The 17234-nt window shown below is 37.9% G+C and overlaps 1 protein-coding gene across 2 annotated transcripts in view; it reads left to right on the forward strand.

Annotated features, from left to right (window-relative positions):
- The window catches only part of DPP10 (dipeptidyl peptidase like 10), a 495948-nt gene that overhangs the window by 258256 nt on the left and 220458 nt on the right, over window positions 1–17234 (forward strand). For both annotated transcript variants that reach the window (XM_065070392.1, XM_065070391.1), the window contains exon 2: window positions 15539–15653. In XM_065070392.1, coding sequence (XP_064926464.1) covers window positions 15539–15653 — 115 coding nt within the window. The remainder of the gene's footprint in view (window positions 1–15538; window positions 15654–17234) is intronic.

The raw sequence follows: 17234 nt of genomic DNA on the forward strand, positions 1-17234 counted from the left end.
AATATTTGTACTTCAGGTTGTAATTTTTAACATCTCATTCATGAATGACTGAGTAGACCAGTAGACTGAGTAGGGCTGTGATGTTCCTCAGTCCTTCAGCCAGATGACTTCTTCTGTGGCACAATGACAAAATGAAAAATCTTCTGAGGACTTAAAAAATGAGTCAAAAAAGGACTTAAAATACCGCCTAATAAATTTTATTCTATTGGTTTTATTCTTCTGAAATGGACAAGCACTCAGTGTTCCAGTAAAAATCTTAAATACACTACAAGGATGTTGCTGTTCTCAGTCTGCTGAAAACTTAATTAGTATTAGGATATTTGTATAATTTGCTTTCTAAGCTTACTGAGATTTTCTAACTACAGTAATATAACTGTGCTAAATGCTATGCTTTCATGAAGCTTTAGGCACCTAGATTTTCCAGTCTTGCAAAATTTTCAATTTATGAATTTGTGTTTTGTCAGTTCTACGTTCTTTTTCCCACATAATTTTCCATTCTTTCAGTATAACAAACCTGTGATACCAACCTGAATACAGACTTAGATGGAAAGCGGAAAACTGAGATAGAAGATTTGTCAATAAGGGAAAAAAAGAAGTGGAAGTGCACTATGTAGTCACATTTTAGGCAGCTCTTCAGGTTTAGATCATCATGATGTTTCTGTAATGGATGATTTCCATACTAATTCTGAGTAACATTTTATTTTCCTTTGACCTTGTATCATCTCTGTTATCTGGTATAATATATTAAGCTGCAGTCAGGCTCAGGACCCCTTATGACTGATAAAAGAGTTCAGTTTTGGCAATTTTTGTGGGGTGATTTTGTTAGAAGGCAAAATAAATTGAAGGGAAAAAGAGCTAGTTTAGCTGATGTTTCTGCTACTGCTGGTGCCTGTGTTTCTGCTTGACCTAGCGTAAGTGAAACACCTTAATGTCCCGTAGATTGTGCCACCACTTATGGTGCTTAATGAAGTTTTACCCATCCTGTGATTATCAATCTAAACTAGGTATAAAAATTACTCTTGTAATCTCAGAAGACAGTGACCCATAAAACATGTATGATTGAAAATCAGATATATAATAGAAAATGTGATAATTATTTCTTTAAATACACGTTTATGGATTAGTGCTATCTGGCACTATATAGATCTGCCCTGAATTTTGCTGTTATAAACTGACCATCAGCTACAAGTGTCAGGAGAGATGTGGGTCATGAAGATATTCTCCTCTGAGATGAGAGTGGCCATATTATCATTTCTTTTCCTTGTAAGAACAAGTCTTTTGGAAATCCTGTCGCAGAGGGAGGAAATCACTGTGCTCGGCTACTTGTGCTGTTTGAGCTGAGTGAATTTCCTTCCACTTGCTTTTCCTTATGCCTGCGGGCTCCTGTCTGACAAGGACTTTCAGAAGCCGTCTTCTACATTTGATCTGCAATTAGTGGTACCAATGATTTCTTCCATTCACGTGCCTAATTACCCTACAGAGCCTGCAAATGAACTTGGCTGCAGTCAGAGCACAAGTAACTGCACCTTCGGTTTAGAGCCCAAGTGGAGGGACTGGCACAGATTTGCAGTCTCAATGCGAGGTCACGTTTAAAGCCACTTCCAGATAAAGGAGCCATAGTTAAGACATCAATTTGATTATTCTCCTTTGTCCTATAACTATAGCTTGATTTATGATCCAAATAATATGTTTTCCTTTCCTTTGTAACCTTCACATTAACACAGTAATTATTGTGTAGTTGGCATATTACAGAACGAGAATGGGTCTCATTTTTTTAAAGAGTTTATGGCCTTTTCTTGCTTGCTATTCTTAAATATTGAAGTTGCAGTCTTAAAATAAATTACTTGACAAAGCACTAAGGGCTTCTTTCATTGCTCACTGGCAGGGTTACCTAAATATGCAACTAATAACCTCAGGGAATGCATAGAAAACAGAAAATAAAACATTCTTATTGCAATGTCTTGCAGTGTGTTGACTAGTGACAGAGATACATTCAGAGAAGCTTAAGGGGAGGGGAGGTACATTTCTTGTCGTATGCTGAGCAGTATATAGACAGCTTTTGAGTAAACTGCACCTTTTTGGTTGCCTCTTTGGTAAAGGTGCCCAGAAGAATTAGCGTATTTATTTTTAGTAGCTTCTTTCAGAAGCTGTCATATACAATTGCAGTTGGTGCAAAACTTTGCAAAACTTTTTGTTTTTCTGTTGGATGTTTTCACATGTGTAGTTTTTTATTTCAGTTTTTCCATTCTTTCTTAAAGAACAATGTAGCTTTCTGCTTGTAGTCAGATGTGAATACTCCTCGTCACTGCACAGGACAAAAATACTCAGGTAATAAAATTACCAAGTAAAAATATCCTAGTTTGATTTTGTTGCAAAATCCTGTTTGCAGTATCCTTTCATATAATGTTACAATAATACGAAGTATTAAGTAATATATACACCCCTCCTAGTGGAAATGACAGAACAATTACCAACAACAACTGTTTAGCTTGGTCAGAAAAATTACCTTTAAAATTGCCCAAGCTTACTATATTCAAACTATGTTACATGCAGCTGTTTTGATACGTTTTAATTAAGCATAACATCAGCAATGTAGATATGCAGTTATTATACTGGATCAGAAACTTCACATACTTTTCCTATAAGATGTATTGCCTCAATAACTTCTGCTGCTTTATGTTGAAACATCATGTGATTACAATACCACATTGTTTTGCAAATTGATCTGTTGTAGACAGGTAGTCTTTATGAACTGATGTGATTAATAAATTTATTTCCCTTTCAAATGTGTGATAAACCATGCTTTTTTGCCCTCAAAGGCTTCTGTAGAAAGCATTAAAGGAAATGGGGCTCCAAGTTACTGGCTGATTTGATTTTAGAAGCTAAGCTTTTTTATTGACACTAGTTTTCATGAAAAAAAAAGTATAAATCGCTGTGTATTGTCCCCATTCACCCACAAGAAAGTCTCGGTGAGAAGACTGTACAGAAAAATGTCTCAGGGGGTATTCTGTTGCTAAGAGGTATGATGGGGTTATCTGCAAGGTTTGTGATGACCAGCACAGGCAGTGGCAGGGGGGAGGAAGTTTCAAAACTTAGAGTTTTAAACTAGCTGGTCCATCAGACTGTCAGAGTCAGTTTTGTCAAACGTGCTTTTGGTTCGTTTCTCCCCTTGGTTGTCATTGTTGGTGTTTTGTGTGGTGGGGTTTGTTTTGTTTTGTTGGTTTATTTGTTTTTCTGTCTTTTGCTTATGTTGGTGGGGAAGTTGGAAAAGATGGAGTTCAGTCTCTTGGCTTTGTTTTCCCACCCAATGTGCTGCATAACAGCTACTTCAGCAGTTGGTTTGTGTTTTCAGTGTCATGTACCCAGCAGAGAGGCGATGGCATTTGGCTGCTTGTTTCTACAGTCTTTGACTAGAGGATTTGCCTCCTCAAAGGGCCACTGTAGCCAGAAATCATGGGAGCAGCGTGGTCACTTGGTGCATGTCAAGGCATCTTTGGGCTGGTTTTAATGGCATTCAAAATGTCAGTCCTCTGGGAACTTCTAGAGCTGCCTAAAGTTGTAACCTCATCAGTTCTAATACAGCTGCTCCCAGAAAATTGAATAGATTGTTTACACAAAGGAGACATGGATATAAAGGATTATCCAGTTATTCAACAGGGAATAAGGAGCATACGGTACTGTGAATTGTAGAAAAGAAATCCCACAGGTGTAGAGTCAAGAGAAAATGTGAAGAAGGAAATTTTCCTGCAAAAGTCAGATATTAACCACACCAGCACTTTTGATACTGTTCACTTTTTGTGAATTAGCTAGGAAAGAATTCTTGGCCCGTTTCCACAAATTTGCAAAGAAATTTGTAAATCACTGCCACTTATCTGTGAAGAAATTCACACTTAGTTCTGTGAGTGGTTGGTTTGTTTTAGTTAGTTTTTTCCTGTCTCTACTCTGGAAGTGGTTTGTGTTTTATGAACATTCCAGGTTACCTATGAAGGCATTTTTGCATGGCATGAATCTGGGAAAACTCTCATCTTGTAGCTTATTAAATAGGTTATTCAGATTAATTGTCCATGTAGTTCTGTATTCTAACTTTTAGTAGCTTGTTTTTGAGGACAGACTGAATATGTTCATTCAGTCTCATAGGAAAATCAGCAACTCTTGACAAGTATTTAGAAAATGGAAATAAAATTTGACACTTCTTTATTTTTTAATCTGGAGAAACATGGTGTATCCAAAGAGTCAATTTCCTCTAAAACCCACAGTACATCTCTGTAAGTATATTTAAGAAAGTCCAGTATTATAGCCTGTCTTGTAGTCCAACACCTTCATTTGAGTCCAATATTGTCCTCTGAATGCAGACATTTCAGTAGGAATTGTTGAAGTGGATCTAAAGGAATTATTTGGCTCTTATATTAAAGCTCAGAGCCAAGGAGAGATTTTGAATTGAAGATCTGTTGTGAGTCCTGGGTCTGTAGACAGCAAATTACCTTCAGTGCATTAATGGAAAATTCAGTGACAAGGCTGTTTTGAAATTTTCGTCCAATTTAGTGTAACAGCTCTGTCAACAGCCCGGTACCCACCTCTGCATCGATAAGGCCTTTCCTTTCTTTCTCTGGCTCTGTTTAATAGCCTTCTGATTGTAACTCTTCTAACTCTCAAAATGGCAAGAAACCAAAAAAGAGATAGTATCTATTTTTTTTTTTTTAAATAATTCTTTCCTTACTTGTCATGAAAACCAGCTAGGAAGAAAACATTAGTCTGGTGGAAATGAAAGGTGCCATTCATTTCTTGATGTAAGTGAAAGCTCCTAGTTTGGATGGATTTCAACCAAGATTTCAAAGATCTTCAGTGATATGCTTGCACCTTTATTAGTACAAATATTAATGCGTGCTTGGAGTGTGTGACGATGTCATTGCTTTTCACAGCACTATCTGCTGTTCTCTTGTTAAGAGTATGACAGAACCCCTAAAAATATTCTTCATTTAGTACTGCCAAGTCTCCCTTTTAATCACAGTGTTCTTAACGGATTTTTAAAAATACACTACACCTAATTTCTCTGATTTCTGCTTGCTGTTTGTCATTCCCATACTGTAACTGCTGTGCAGGACTGTGCCTCAGAAATGGGTATGTTCTGGCAATGATAGAGCTAGTGTGGGTCAGTAAGAAATGGGCATATTACAATGTATGTGCCTTTGGTTAAAAAATAACTGTACACTTCAGAGGAAGCTCTGATTGCTACAGTAATTACTAATTCTATGTTGGTCTTGCCTATTCTAATCATCTACATTTTTCCCCCAAAAAATGTGGTGAAACACAAGTGGAATTTTACTTCTCTTTGCAGTGCAGATATGTCCTTGATTTAACAAAAAGCCTAAATTAGCCACAAGAAACAACTATTGCTGTTTCATACTGCTTGAAATAATAGTACCTAACCCCCAGCCAGTAAAGGCTTTAGGCTTCAGCCACTCTTCCATAAGTTGCAGTAATACAGTTTGTTGCTCTTCTGTATTCTTTATGCTGCTGTGCTAAACAGGAGCTATAGGTAATGTAGGAACTCCATGCAGAGCAACAAAGGGTCTGTTTCTCAGTCATCCTCTTGTTTTCCTCTCCATCCTGTATCTCTATTAATTCCACAAATACCAGATCTAGGCTTTTTCTGTGCTTAATTTCCCCTATAGGCTGGAACTTCCCAGCTATTGCAGCAATAGGAGCTTTCAGCGAGAGTCAGAAGATCACAGGGGATTATTTATCTCCATAATAAAATGTTATTTTGAGTTGTTTCTCAGGGTGTCCAAGCTTTGCTAGAGCAGACCTTGATGTGTCTACACATTTCTTTGGCTTTCAATAAAAACAGCAACTGGACAAACTTGTCAACAGAAGCATCTTTACGTCCACACGTGTCTGTGGTAGCTTGAGCCAGTGATACTGGCCAGATCATTTTATTTGCTACAGTTTTGTTCACAAATATTTACATAAAGAGTTGCTGCTTTACCATTCTCTATGACCTTGGCAAACTTACCTAACTTTCTAGTGCCTTAGATCACTGTAAATGCAAAAGTTACAGTGTTCCCTTTCCCAGTACTGACACTCTTTGGCTTATTTACATTTTAATTTATTTATAGGAATGTTGCCTTGAATAATATTTATCTGTATATGTATTCAGTGATAACGTGTATGTGTATACATATATATGTGCACACAAAGACTTATTAAGGCACATTTGGATTTACATTACTTTTTTTCTAAAGTAATTTCTATGTAAATATGAAAACAAATAGAAAAATATTGATGTAAATTTGCAAATAACTTTTACAAATTTGTTCCATATTTTGACAACTCCTGAATTAATATCACTGATCTAAAAACATGTTTCTGTCAAATCCATTCTCCAGGACTCTTAAATGGCATAAAATTACACGTGTACAAATACCTGAACAATGAGAAACTCCAAAAGGCAGTTTTGTTTCTTCTAATCTAACAGTTTTCTTAATTTTAAGTTACGCTCCAGTGCAGTGCTTGGTGTTATACTACTAAATATGGGGGCACTGTATTCAATTTAAATTGTAAAGTTACGTGGCATAAACCTGAATTTGACGTATGTGACATTACTGCAGTATAGTAACCTTCCCTGTTTTTCTGACCTTCAATGAAGTAGTAATGTTATGTTGTCAAACAGATCTACTCATTAATGCCAAAATTGACTATGTCAGTTTTAAAAGTTGTCTGCTATGGGACCTTGCATATATATTGAGAAATAAAAAAATACATTTAAAAGCTTAAAAAAAATCAGGCCAAGTATAATTTAGTTTCTGAGTAGTGAAAAGGACGAGGTTTTGCAAACAACTGATATATCTGTAGAAAGATCTGTAGGTATGCAATGTGTATAGCCTGTATTCATCCGTTTCTGTATATTTTTTTTTGAGATATATAATTTTACTTGATTGAATGATTTTTCTTCAACAAAATAAGAATGGAAGAAATATGTTACTATCCTGTGACATTTCATTAAAGTTTGGATCAATAGGAATTTGTGAAAATGCCTTTTTGGCTGTAAATGACTGTGCCAGTTTTCAGATAGAATTCTTCCTTTACATCATAGTAACCTGCAATAAAATCATGTTTGTGCCTGCTGTTTTGCCATCTTTTTCTGTCCCTGGCATTACTTGCTTTAGTAAAAGACATTAAGAATTTTCTCTAATTACGGCAAAAGAATCGTTGATTTCCTCTAGATAGTAATGATCCATGGGCTCACTGGAAATGAGTCACTTGCTTTATTTCTGTGTAATCTTGTGGGCAGTCTTCAATATAGAGATAGCTTTTCATATTCCTACAGAAATCTCATCAGCTTCAAGATGAGACTTTAGTGAGGAGGAGAAGATGCAGCACAGTGTGATTATCGGAGCTTTGGTCCGATGAGGACACGGGGAACGTACTGTGGAGTCACACCAGGGCTAGCGGGGACCCTCAGACCCCCAAAAGGTTGTGTGACCCCTTGAGAACCAGCTGTCCAGAGGTGAGGTCTGCAGGGGAGACTGGATGAATGTTGCAAAGAGATGTATTTAATAAAGCAGTTGTTCAGTAATTGTTCTAGTCAAGAACTTCCAAAAATCCCCATAGGTGGATATCTGTAGCTTTCATTCACATAAGGACTTTTGAGTCTCAAGATACATCTTGTCAGAACATTGTTATTCTCCTTAGTTCTGCAAGTATTTCTGCTGGACCAGAACAAGAGTACAGTAGTTTGTCTTCTGCAACTTTGTTAGAAATAAACTGTAAAAGATAGTGAGAATAAGATGAAAAGGGCTGACAAACTGAAGTACTGAGTCTCAATGAAGTTGCAGTAACTCTACGTGGCATTATCCCTCTTCCTAGGAGTGTGTTATGTTCAGCTCAGCTCCCAAAAGCCAAAGGAATTCCCTTGCCTGCTGTAGCTTGTCTTACATCATGGCCATTTTTTATGTCCAATGTAAACCAGTTTTGTTATTCATTGTTATTTTATCCGAGACTCCCTCTGCCCCAGCTGCTCAACAGTCCTTATGGCAGTATTTTCCTTGATCTGCATTTTACATTTTTTAATGTCACGCACAATTATAGTTTGCTTTCCCACCCTTGCTTTTCTGTGCTGTAAATGTGAGTACTGTTGTGCTCATTAAAAAGAAGTATAATTTAAAATTTGTGGCCACCCACACATGCCACGCTGTTTCAATCAGTGGTGCTGACCCCATTTTCTCCCTGCTTTTGTATTTATTGCATGTATAGGTAATGACTAAAATTTTTGACTGTGATTAGACCTTGAAGAGGGATTTCCATAGAATCCTTTAGAAGTTAGGCCTTTAATTGTTTGTCTGCTGTAATATCTAGCTCATTGTTTGAGTAAATGTTACAAGGTACACTGCAAAATGAGTTGGACGATGTGAAATGCATTCGTAATGCTAGCCATAATACATTAAATAGTTTCCATAAATGTTTCTGATCTTTTTGTGAGTATTTGGAACTAAGGGTGTTAACAAAGCTGTTATTAAAGATCAAAAATTACCAAAATTCAGTTCTTGAATGGGCACTTGCAGGCCCAGGAAAAAAATTCTCTCTGCTTAGAACAAAAATGATCAAGGTTGAATCACAAAATATTTTGCAAGGTTAAGAAAATACTTAACCAGTGTTGGTGATTAACACTTCTCAGAATGATTTACATGTGCACATTTACTCTTTTGGTTTATTTTTACTGAGACAGGGTGGATTTTGTTTTGTTTCATTTGTATTAGTTTGGGCTGGGTTTTTTCAGTTTGGCTCTGCAAAAGAAGGGATTTCTCTTACCAGCACAGCCCAGAGAAATAAAAATATGAAGACAGATTGTTCCTGTATCCATATCCACACCTGTTCTAATCAGAGTAATTGCTAACAAGCTGCTCTCTTTTTAAAAAGCCCGTTATCCACAGAGCTGATGGAGTGTCCTGCATTCCCGTGAAAGTGGCATTTTACAGTGACTCTGTAAAGAAGCATCAACGTTTTAATGAATAAAGATGTTGAATGGGGAAAGTAATTGTATGACCATAATCATTCAGACAAGAACTGGAGCAATAGGATAACATGGCAAATTGTAAAGGGAGCAGGAGGGATGAAAATGATGGGTACTTATGCAAATGGGTTATAACGGTCCTGTGCCACTCTCTGGATCTGTCCTTTGGTCTCTCTTGCTGTCTAGGCCATGGGATTAGTCAAAAACAGCTGGGAAGAAATGGATGCAATTATTTCATCACAAATTCTATGTGCTTGCTGTGGTAATTTTCCTGCAAACAGCACACTGCAAAATCAGGGCAGGTAGGATTTAATATCAGTTGCAGGACCAGCAATGTAAAAAAACTCCGGAAAGACTGCAGTCTTTTTACTATAAATATCCTCAGTCTGTCTTTTAAAACACCTGAGACACAATCTGAAACTCTTTGTCTTTTTATGTTTATCACCTTTTTTTCATGTTTGGGGAATGCAAATGATAGTGTTTAATGAAGTAGATGCTGGAGGAGTCATTAAGTGGTACTCTTGTGATTACATCTAAACTACAGAGTGAGACTCATTCTCATTCCTACTGCAAAGAAAATTACATTTGCTTTTCCTACCCTAATGTGCTTAGCCCTGAAATTCTTGCCAAAATAAGGGAAGGCTGTGATTCTACTTAGAGCTTTCCTCTGTAGGCTTTGTCCTAGTGATGGCACAGGAGTTTCAAAAGAAGAAAAAAGAGACAAAAGAAGGTGATTCATTCAAGACTGCTGTGCTGGCAGAAACTGCTACATCCCATGGCCGTAGTGGTAAGGGAGGTAAAGGGATAAAGACCAGTGTGCATCTGCACACTTGTACCACTGAGAGAGAAAACCTGGTGAGGTTCACTCCAGATTGCAGAAATAAAGGTACGCAGCTATATAGAGCAGAAATAGTTAAAACTGGTGGGGTTCTTGTCTTTAATTTTGATAGTTAAATACGTTTTCTATATTTGGCTCATCTCGCCATTTATCGGATGGTTTGACTGCAGCGCAGGCAGGTAGTTCTATGAGAAAAAGTGGTTTAGTTCAATGCCAGCTCTTGGGGTTAGCCTGTCTCTAAAAGTTTGTTTTTCATGTCTTTCCCCAGAGGGGATGCTGCACTTTAACCTGCCTCTTTTGGAACAACCTGGCAGAGGCACTTGTTATTCCTCAGGCTTTAGCCGGTGCCCTTCTGCGTGCCCACTGCACCGGGAGCCTCCTACTGCTCCTGACGTTATTTCCAGGGTAGAAATTGTATTGTAGTTTACAGAAGTAGTTTCCCAAGAGATCAGGAAAATGCTAATAAGATAATTCAGAAACCTGACTTTTTAAGGCAGCCTGTTAGGTAATATTTTCTGACCTTTTATTGTCTCCTCAGTTGTACATGCTTGCTAGAAAAATTATGCCTTAAAGGCTTTTTATCCTCATTGATTAACAATAAAACTGTGCAACTCGATAAGCTTTAGGTAAGAAGCTCTGATTTTTTTTTTCTGGTTATGCTGCTTACAAGAAAGATTGTAAGTTTATTCTGATAAAAATATGGAAATATTTGAGGTGTTTTTTTTTTTCTATTAATTTTAAGTGATTCTTCTTCCCAAATCAATATCCCCAATACTACTTAAAAGGAAACAGCACTCTTAAATTATAAGCACTTGCATTTCTGGATAAAAAAATATTTCTATATGGAATAAATTTAATGGAAATTAGTTTCACGTTGTTATTTCTATTGTAATAGGAACTTGGGTTATGTTTTCTTGTTACATTCAGGTGCAACACATCCATTATGGAGGCAATTTTGTGGTATTTTTATTCTCAAGGTGAAACATCCATGTCAGACTCTATATTTTGTTCAACAATAGAGAAGAGCTCAGCACTGTTGGATGAGGTTACATGCCATAGACTGTGAAATTCAAAGCCATGTCCTGCTAGTACTTACAACATTCTCATGCTCGTAGTGAGTCTGTTCATTATCAGTCAATAAATTGTGTTTGCAGAGGGAGTATATATTTAAGAATTAGCCTAGAAAAGAAGAGAGAAAAATGCCTGAGCATCTTTGATTTATTTTTGCGTTTTGTATTTTCTGGGTATAGTTTTTCTGCATTTCCCTCTGAAATACTTTTTCAGTGGCAAGTGGGATTCAGCATAGAGGGATGCTGAAGGGTTGAAATAATTAGTACTCTCCTTTGGCATCCTCAGTCTGTCATACCTCTCATGTGTGGTCTCTGCAGACTTTAGTTTTAGCCTATCTTTTGGTTACTATTTCAAAATTTTGGTGTGATGACTTTATTACACTTTTTTGCAACGTTTCTTATGGCATATAATACTGGTTTTCATAAACCCATTCTGACAGCAAGTTGCGCCTTTTCTTGTAGGGGTCTTTTCAACAGAGGTGAAATGGAGACAATCACAGAACAGAAAGTTCAGGGGTTTAGTCTGGAACCTCCCTCAGTTGCATACATCGAGTTCACTGATAGTAGTGATTAAAAGCCCATGGTGAAATGTGGTCTGTAGCATCTGGCATGAATGGGCCAAAACCATTAGGTTCTATAACATTGGTGTGCAGGGGTTTTTTGTGTATGCAGTGTAATGGATTTTTGTCTTTGTAGCAGTGTTTTTGTAAGATATTACTCAATCATAAATTGCATTCAGAAATATGTATTACTTAAGGACTGTTTTTTGGCAACAGTGTAATTAAATGGTTTGTAGAAAAGGTACTTTAAATAATGAGAATACATGCAATTGTATTGTGCTTTGAGCAGCCATTTTCTGATTCATTAGAGTTAGGCTGTAAAATCTATAACAACATTATAGATAGTATTATATATAAAATGCAATCTTCAAAAGTTGGTAATTTTTCAAACTACTTTAATAGAAGAGCCTATTTAGAAGCTTAGATCCTTAAATCTCCATCTGTGTGTTCATTGTTGTTATGTGCCAGTTAACAGTTAGTTATGGGGAAACTGTGTGATGTCAAAAGCTTCTCATTGTATGGCTCTCTCTGATGTTTCCTCTTGAACGCCTGTATCTTCTTGTTGAACTCAAAAATGACAGCTTCTGTCTTGCCAGTGGTACATGGACTAAAAATCTATTTCACTGCCTTTTGCTTATGGCCATTTTGAAAAGCCGTGCAAGGCTAAATATATTTTATTGTTGAGGAACAGCAGCTTGCTCTATTTTAAAACTTTGTAGGTTACAGTCACAGAGTTGCATCAGTTAACATCAAGAGAGTTGATTGGAGATGTCCTTGAGACTAGTTGTACTATGAATTCACCTTATTATAGTGATTTTTCTAAAATTTCATCAAATATTTTTTTTAGTGTACATCAACTGCAAATGCCTTACTAGGATGTTGTCATTAAATATCAAAACATCCTCATGACCTTTTAAAAACTTCTAATAATTTAGAAAAAAATAATAATTTGTATCAAATTATTAAAACCCAGGTACTTTCTTCTTAGTCAGAGGTTAAGTCCTTCTTTTTATACCAGTGTCCAAGGCCTTCAGCTAGTTGGTAGACCCCCTTCTTTCTCACTGTGGGTACATACCTTTGTATGTTCAATACGCGATTCATCCATTTGATATGCTCCTTACAAAAAAATTGGAGAAGTATTTAAAATGGAACTTTATATTTAGAAACTGAACAATATTCACATCTGCAGAGAAGAACCTTTTGAATAATGAGGACTTGGTACATTTTTTTAGGGGCTTTTGTACAGAAAACATTAATCAAGTTGTCCAGCTTCTGTCGTTTTAAGTTAGTCCTTTGGAGCAGGGTTTGGAGTGGGCTTTCACGATCCTCTGAGGGTGACTCCTGTTTTCTCAGTGCCACTTATTTTTGTTTGTATGTGTGGCTAGTTCTTCTGTTACCAATGGACTAAGTGTCACGTGAGTAAGGCTTATGGTGTTATGTTCAGAATAAGTTCATATCTTCTAGACTATGCTATTGACATTATAATAATTATTACTTAAGGGAAAATAATTGTGTGGATCTGTGTTTATGTGCAGGACATGAGTTTTGTATTTCTGAGGATTCTTGCAAGGTCAGTGTGGTCAGGACTGTCCAGAAAGAGTTGAACTCTGCCATGCTCATATCTTAGGGGTCACCAAAGGGGCTTGTGAAGCCATCAAGCAGGCCCAGAAGACCAACAGTCAGTAAGGCAAGTCAGGAGGTTGCTGTGGTGATCAGTATTTAATGAGGTGGAAGTGAATCAGAAGGAGCTGAAGAAAATGAGGGGAGCAGGCACGTTTGCAAGAGGCTGAGAAATAGAGGCAAAGGGATGGGAAAAGGAGATGGATGCCAGGAGTTCCTGCTTATACCATTGTTTTCACCCTTGCCTGTGGAAGACAGGAGACCTCAACTTTAGCAAAAATAATATGGGCATCAAAGGTGCATTGTTGGTTATGGTGATCAGGCTTCTCCTGCATGGCTGCATGGCTGCATGGAGTTTAGTCTGAGAGGAGCTGTCCACTGGACTGCGCTATCCTCAGTGATTTCCTCCTGTATGCTATAATTGTCATCCACTATCAGTGTCAACACCAAAGAGATTTGTGTAATAATAAAAAAGTACAGTTACTCCTACAGGCACCAGGAGGGAAGGGCTGAGAGCAGCCCAGGCTGGCTGGTGGCCATTTACCACTATGTCTGAGCTGGCTTCAGGTGTGGGCTGGGGAAGGCTAATGCCTGTCAGGTGGGGAAGAAGGTCCCGTGAAGACCAGCTGTGGCTTAGGCTTTAAACTGAGTAGTCAGACTGGCTACTTTTCCTCTGGTGAGGTTAACAATCTCTAAAATGAGTAAGCTCAGCCAGGCCCAGGCCAGGCGGGAGGACGGGGTGGCAGCCATGTTGGGGTGGCGCTGGGCTCCCTGCTGGAAGTTGCCGTGGTCTGAGGGCTCCTGTGAGCCTTCCCCTGTGGTATTGCTTAGAGACAGCTTAGGGGAATCCCCCTTGTGTCTCCCAGAAAAGAGGACCAGGGAGAGAAACGGTCTTTTACAGGTGGAAGTGAACAGGTGAAAAAAAAGACACCGAGATGCTGTTGTGTGTGGTGTATGGTGTTGAGGTGGTGCATGCCAGCCAAGAACACACAAGAACATTGTCATTTTCTCTTGTGAAAACATCTCAATTTCTCACTCATGTATAATTCAGAAAACAAAAATGAAATAATATGTGTGTGAAAAAGCATTAATATGCTTTTGGAAACTTATAAAACATAGCAGGAGGTACCTTCCTATGTCCTAGTCCTTCCCATAGAGCAAGATGTCTGGCGTGGCAGAGTTGCCCCCATCCCTCTGCCCTTTAGTCCAGCAGAAAGGGAAAAAGGAGTGTACTTGCAAGATTACAAACCCAAGATTGCAGATCAAATAGGAGAGGCTCCAAGCAATCTCTCCTCATTCCTGGCAGTCAGTCCCTGTGCATTCAATGGAGAGCTGGCCTTACAGGGCTGTGCTGATGCATGTCATGGCAGCAGGTCTTGTGGAAGGGCTTTTATGTGGTGTTGTCTTCAAGGGCAAGCATGGGCTAAAGCCCACATTTTTTACCCCACCCAGTATTTAGTTGGAGCTTGGTGGAAGTTTGAGCAGCCTGTGAAGCGCTTGTGTAACAACTTTGTTAGCAGGCTGAATTGTGATCTTCTGAGAAGTCCTCTCTTTTCACAGACTCATACCACAGCCATTTAATTTTGCTATAGTAAAAGGCTTAGAGAGACATTTATGCTTGCCAGCTCTAGCTTCTGTGAAAGTTAGGATTGTATGAAACAATTGTCATACTGTTTTTGTCATTCTGTTATTAGATGTTTACATGTTACTTGGTCTCTAACTGCACCATGAACTCAGGCAATGTGTTGCTACTGCTGACAAACCTAAACAGCACCTGGCTGGAGTTAATAGGAGTTAAACATGTAACCACAGACAATGTAGGTTTAAGTGTACTAGTCGTTACAGAAGAATTCATTTAACATTTGTTTTAAGCTACTGCTGTTTTTTTACGAGTAATAGGGGAGCAGTTTACAGTTGAACTACTGTATAGAGAAGATCTGTGTAGCTTCAGACGGAATACGTGGAGCCTCAGGCAGTTTTGTAAATGTTTTCTATCACAAATAAGCTTAATAGTGTACATTACAAAGGATGTGTATTTAAACCTTTATGGTCCATAACATGTTAGGTGGAATTACAGTAAGTTGCTACATTTCGTTCCTATAATTATCTTATAAACTGCTAGTTGATATTGTCGTGAAGTTTATGTTCAGCACATTTTAACACCAGTTGTATTTTGGGTGGCCTGTATAAGCTCATTTGATTGTCTCTTAGGGGTACCAAATTACGTATGTATATATATTTAAAATAGAGATATCTATTAAAAAGCATGAGAGTTGCACGCCTTTGGATGACTCTGTGCTATTGAGAGGGGAGGGACCATGATCACCTCCCGTGCTGTGATTATGAGTATGCACAGAGCAATCTTCCTATCACTAATGGTTCTAGAAATATATGTTTATGAAACATGGTCTTTTCCTTTTATTTTTTTCCATTCCTGTAGGAACTTGGAAGTAACAGCCCTCCGCAGAGGAACTGGAAGGGAATTGCTATTGCGCTGCTGGTGATTCTAGTTGTTTGTTCACTCATCACTATGTCTGTCATTCTTTTAACGCCAGGTAACCTACTTCTTTATTTTATCTTACTGAAGGTGTATGATTCAAAATGCAGTCGTTAAAATGACGTGTAAATGTTAAAGTATCTCTTGCCCTGAAGGATTTTAAACTTCTGGCTACTGTAAATTTGGTGTCTGTAGAGACTCAAGTTATCACAGGCCTTGTGGAGCAGAAGATTTGGCTTTGGCAATAGGTCCTTAAGATTGTCTCAGCCTTGAGACAGCTACAAGCAGTCCTCATTAGTCTCAGCAGCTGGGAGCTGACTTTTAAGATTTTGTCACTTGTGTCTTGGTGTAATTTCAGATTCACAGATGAGCTAAGAGAAGGCTGTATGTCATGGAAAACTACTGAGAGTGAAACTCCTCACTGAACCAGAAGCATGCATCTTTCATACATATATGCACAAGCTTCTTACCTTTTCTTTTTCTCAAAGAAAGGCAAAATCACTTAATGATTCAGTTGCAGAAGAAAAAAGGGGGAGGGCAAATAGTTTACAAAAAAAAGCAGTTGAACATTTTTTTGTTGTTGCTGTTATAATTTGATCTGGTTTATTTTTCTAAAGATTTTGCTGCTCAGGCAGCAAACATTTAACTACACCTAGGAACCTAAGAGAAGGAAACACTGCACAAGTGTTAAAGAAAAAGTACCTTTGAATCCTTTTCGTAAGAATTAAAGTTATAGTGTAAAGTACCTGATTTGGATGGCATGGCTAGATAGTAAATATTGGTCTGCAGATGTTCTGTCATGCAAGTGCTCAGTTTGTCTCAACCAAAAGGTTAATGAAGTGCTTTTGAGTTGAATAGTCATTCCAGATAATTTGGCCACTGGATGAATTCATCAAGGGAAGCTGGGTTGGGTCTGTGTGTGAGCAAGAAAAGAAGGTGGTGAGACTGAATGGAAAAGGATCAAAAAGCTTTGCTTGTCAGAGGGAATGAGACAGCTGGAGAGAGTGTGTAGTAATAGTTCAGACTATTCTGCTTCTTCTGTGTAAAGACCTAGTACATATACATGGTGCTGTCCAAGGAATGATAAAGAAATGAGTGTTTGCTTATTTCCACTTAGCACATTTGTGAGAAAAATAAAAGCAAAGATGTGCTGCTGTAGTTTCAGTATATAGGAGTTTCTTCAGGGAATAATAAAACACCAGATGTTGTGGGTGAATGGTGGCATATCCTGGTACACTTTAAGACAGAAGACTGTTTTTCTTTTCAAGGAGAGGTAATATTTTTTAAGGCTTGTAAAATCTCAAAAGTGTTATGCAGAATCCACAATAATAAACATCAGCTCTGGCTCTTATTTCTATATAGAATTATTAATGATGTAAAAACATAAATTGAAGTCTTTGAAGGCACTTGTGGATAAAAGAGTAAACAACCTAGGGAAGTGTTTTTAATATGTTAAAAAAGCTCAGTGAATTACAACATCTCTGAGGTTGTTTCAGAATCCAGAGAGCTTGCTTGAAAACTTGATGTAAGCTGGGACCTACATTTCAGTTCAAGTCATGCGAGCGAAAACTAGTTCTGTCAGCTCAGATGCTCTGAGATATCCCACAGAGACTGTAGAGCCTGATATAAATAAAAACCT

This window comes from Columba livia, chromosome 7 (assembly GCF_036013475.1).
Source record: "Columba livia isolate bColLiv1 breed racing homer chromosome 7, bColLiv1.pat.W.v2, whole genome shotgun sequence".
Classification (NCBI taxonomy): domain Eukaryota; kingdom Metazoa; phylum Chordata; class Aves; order Columbiformes; family Columbidae; genus Columba; species Columba livia.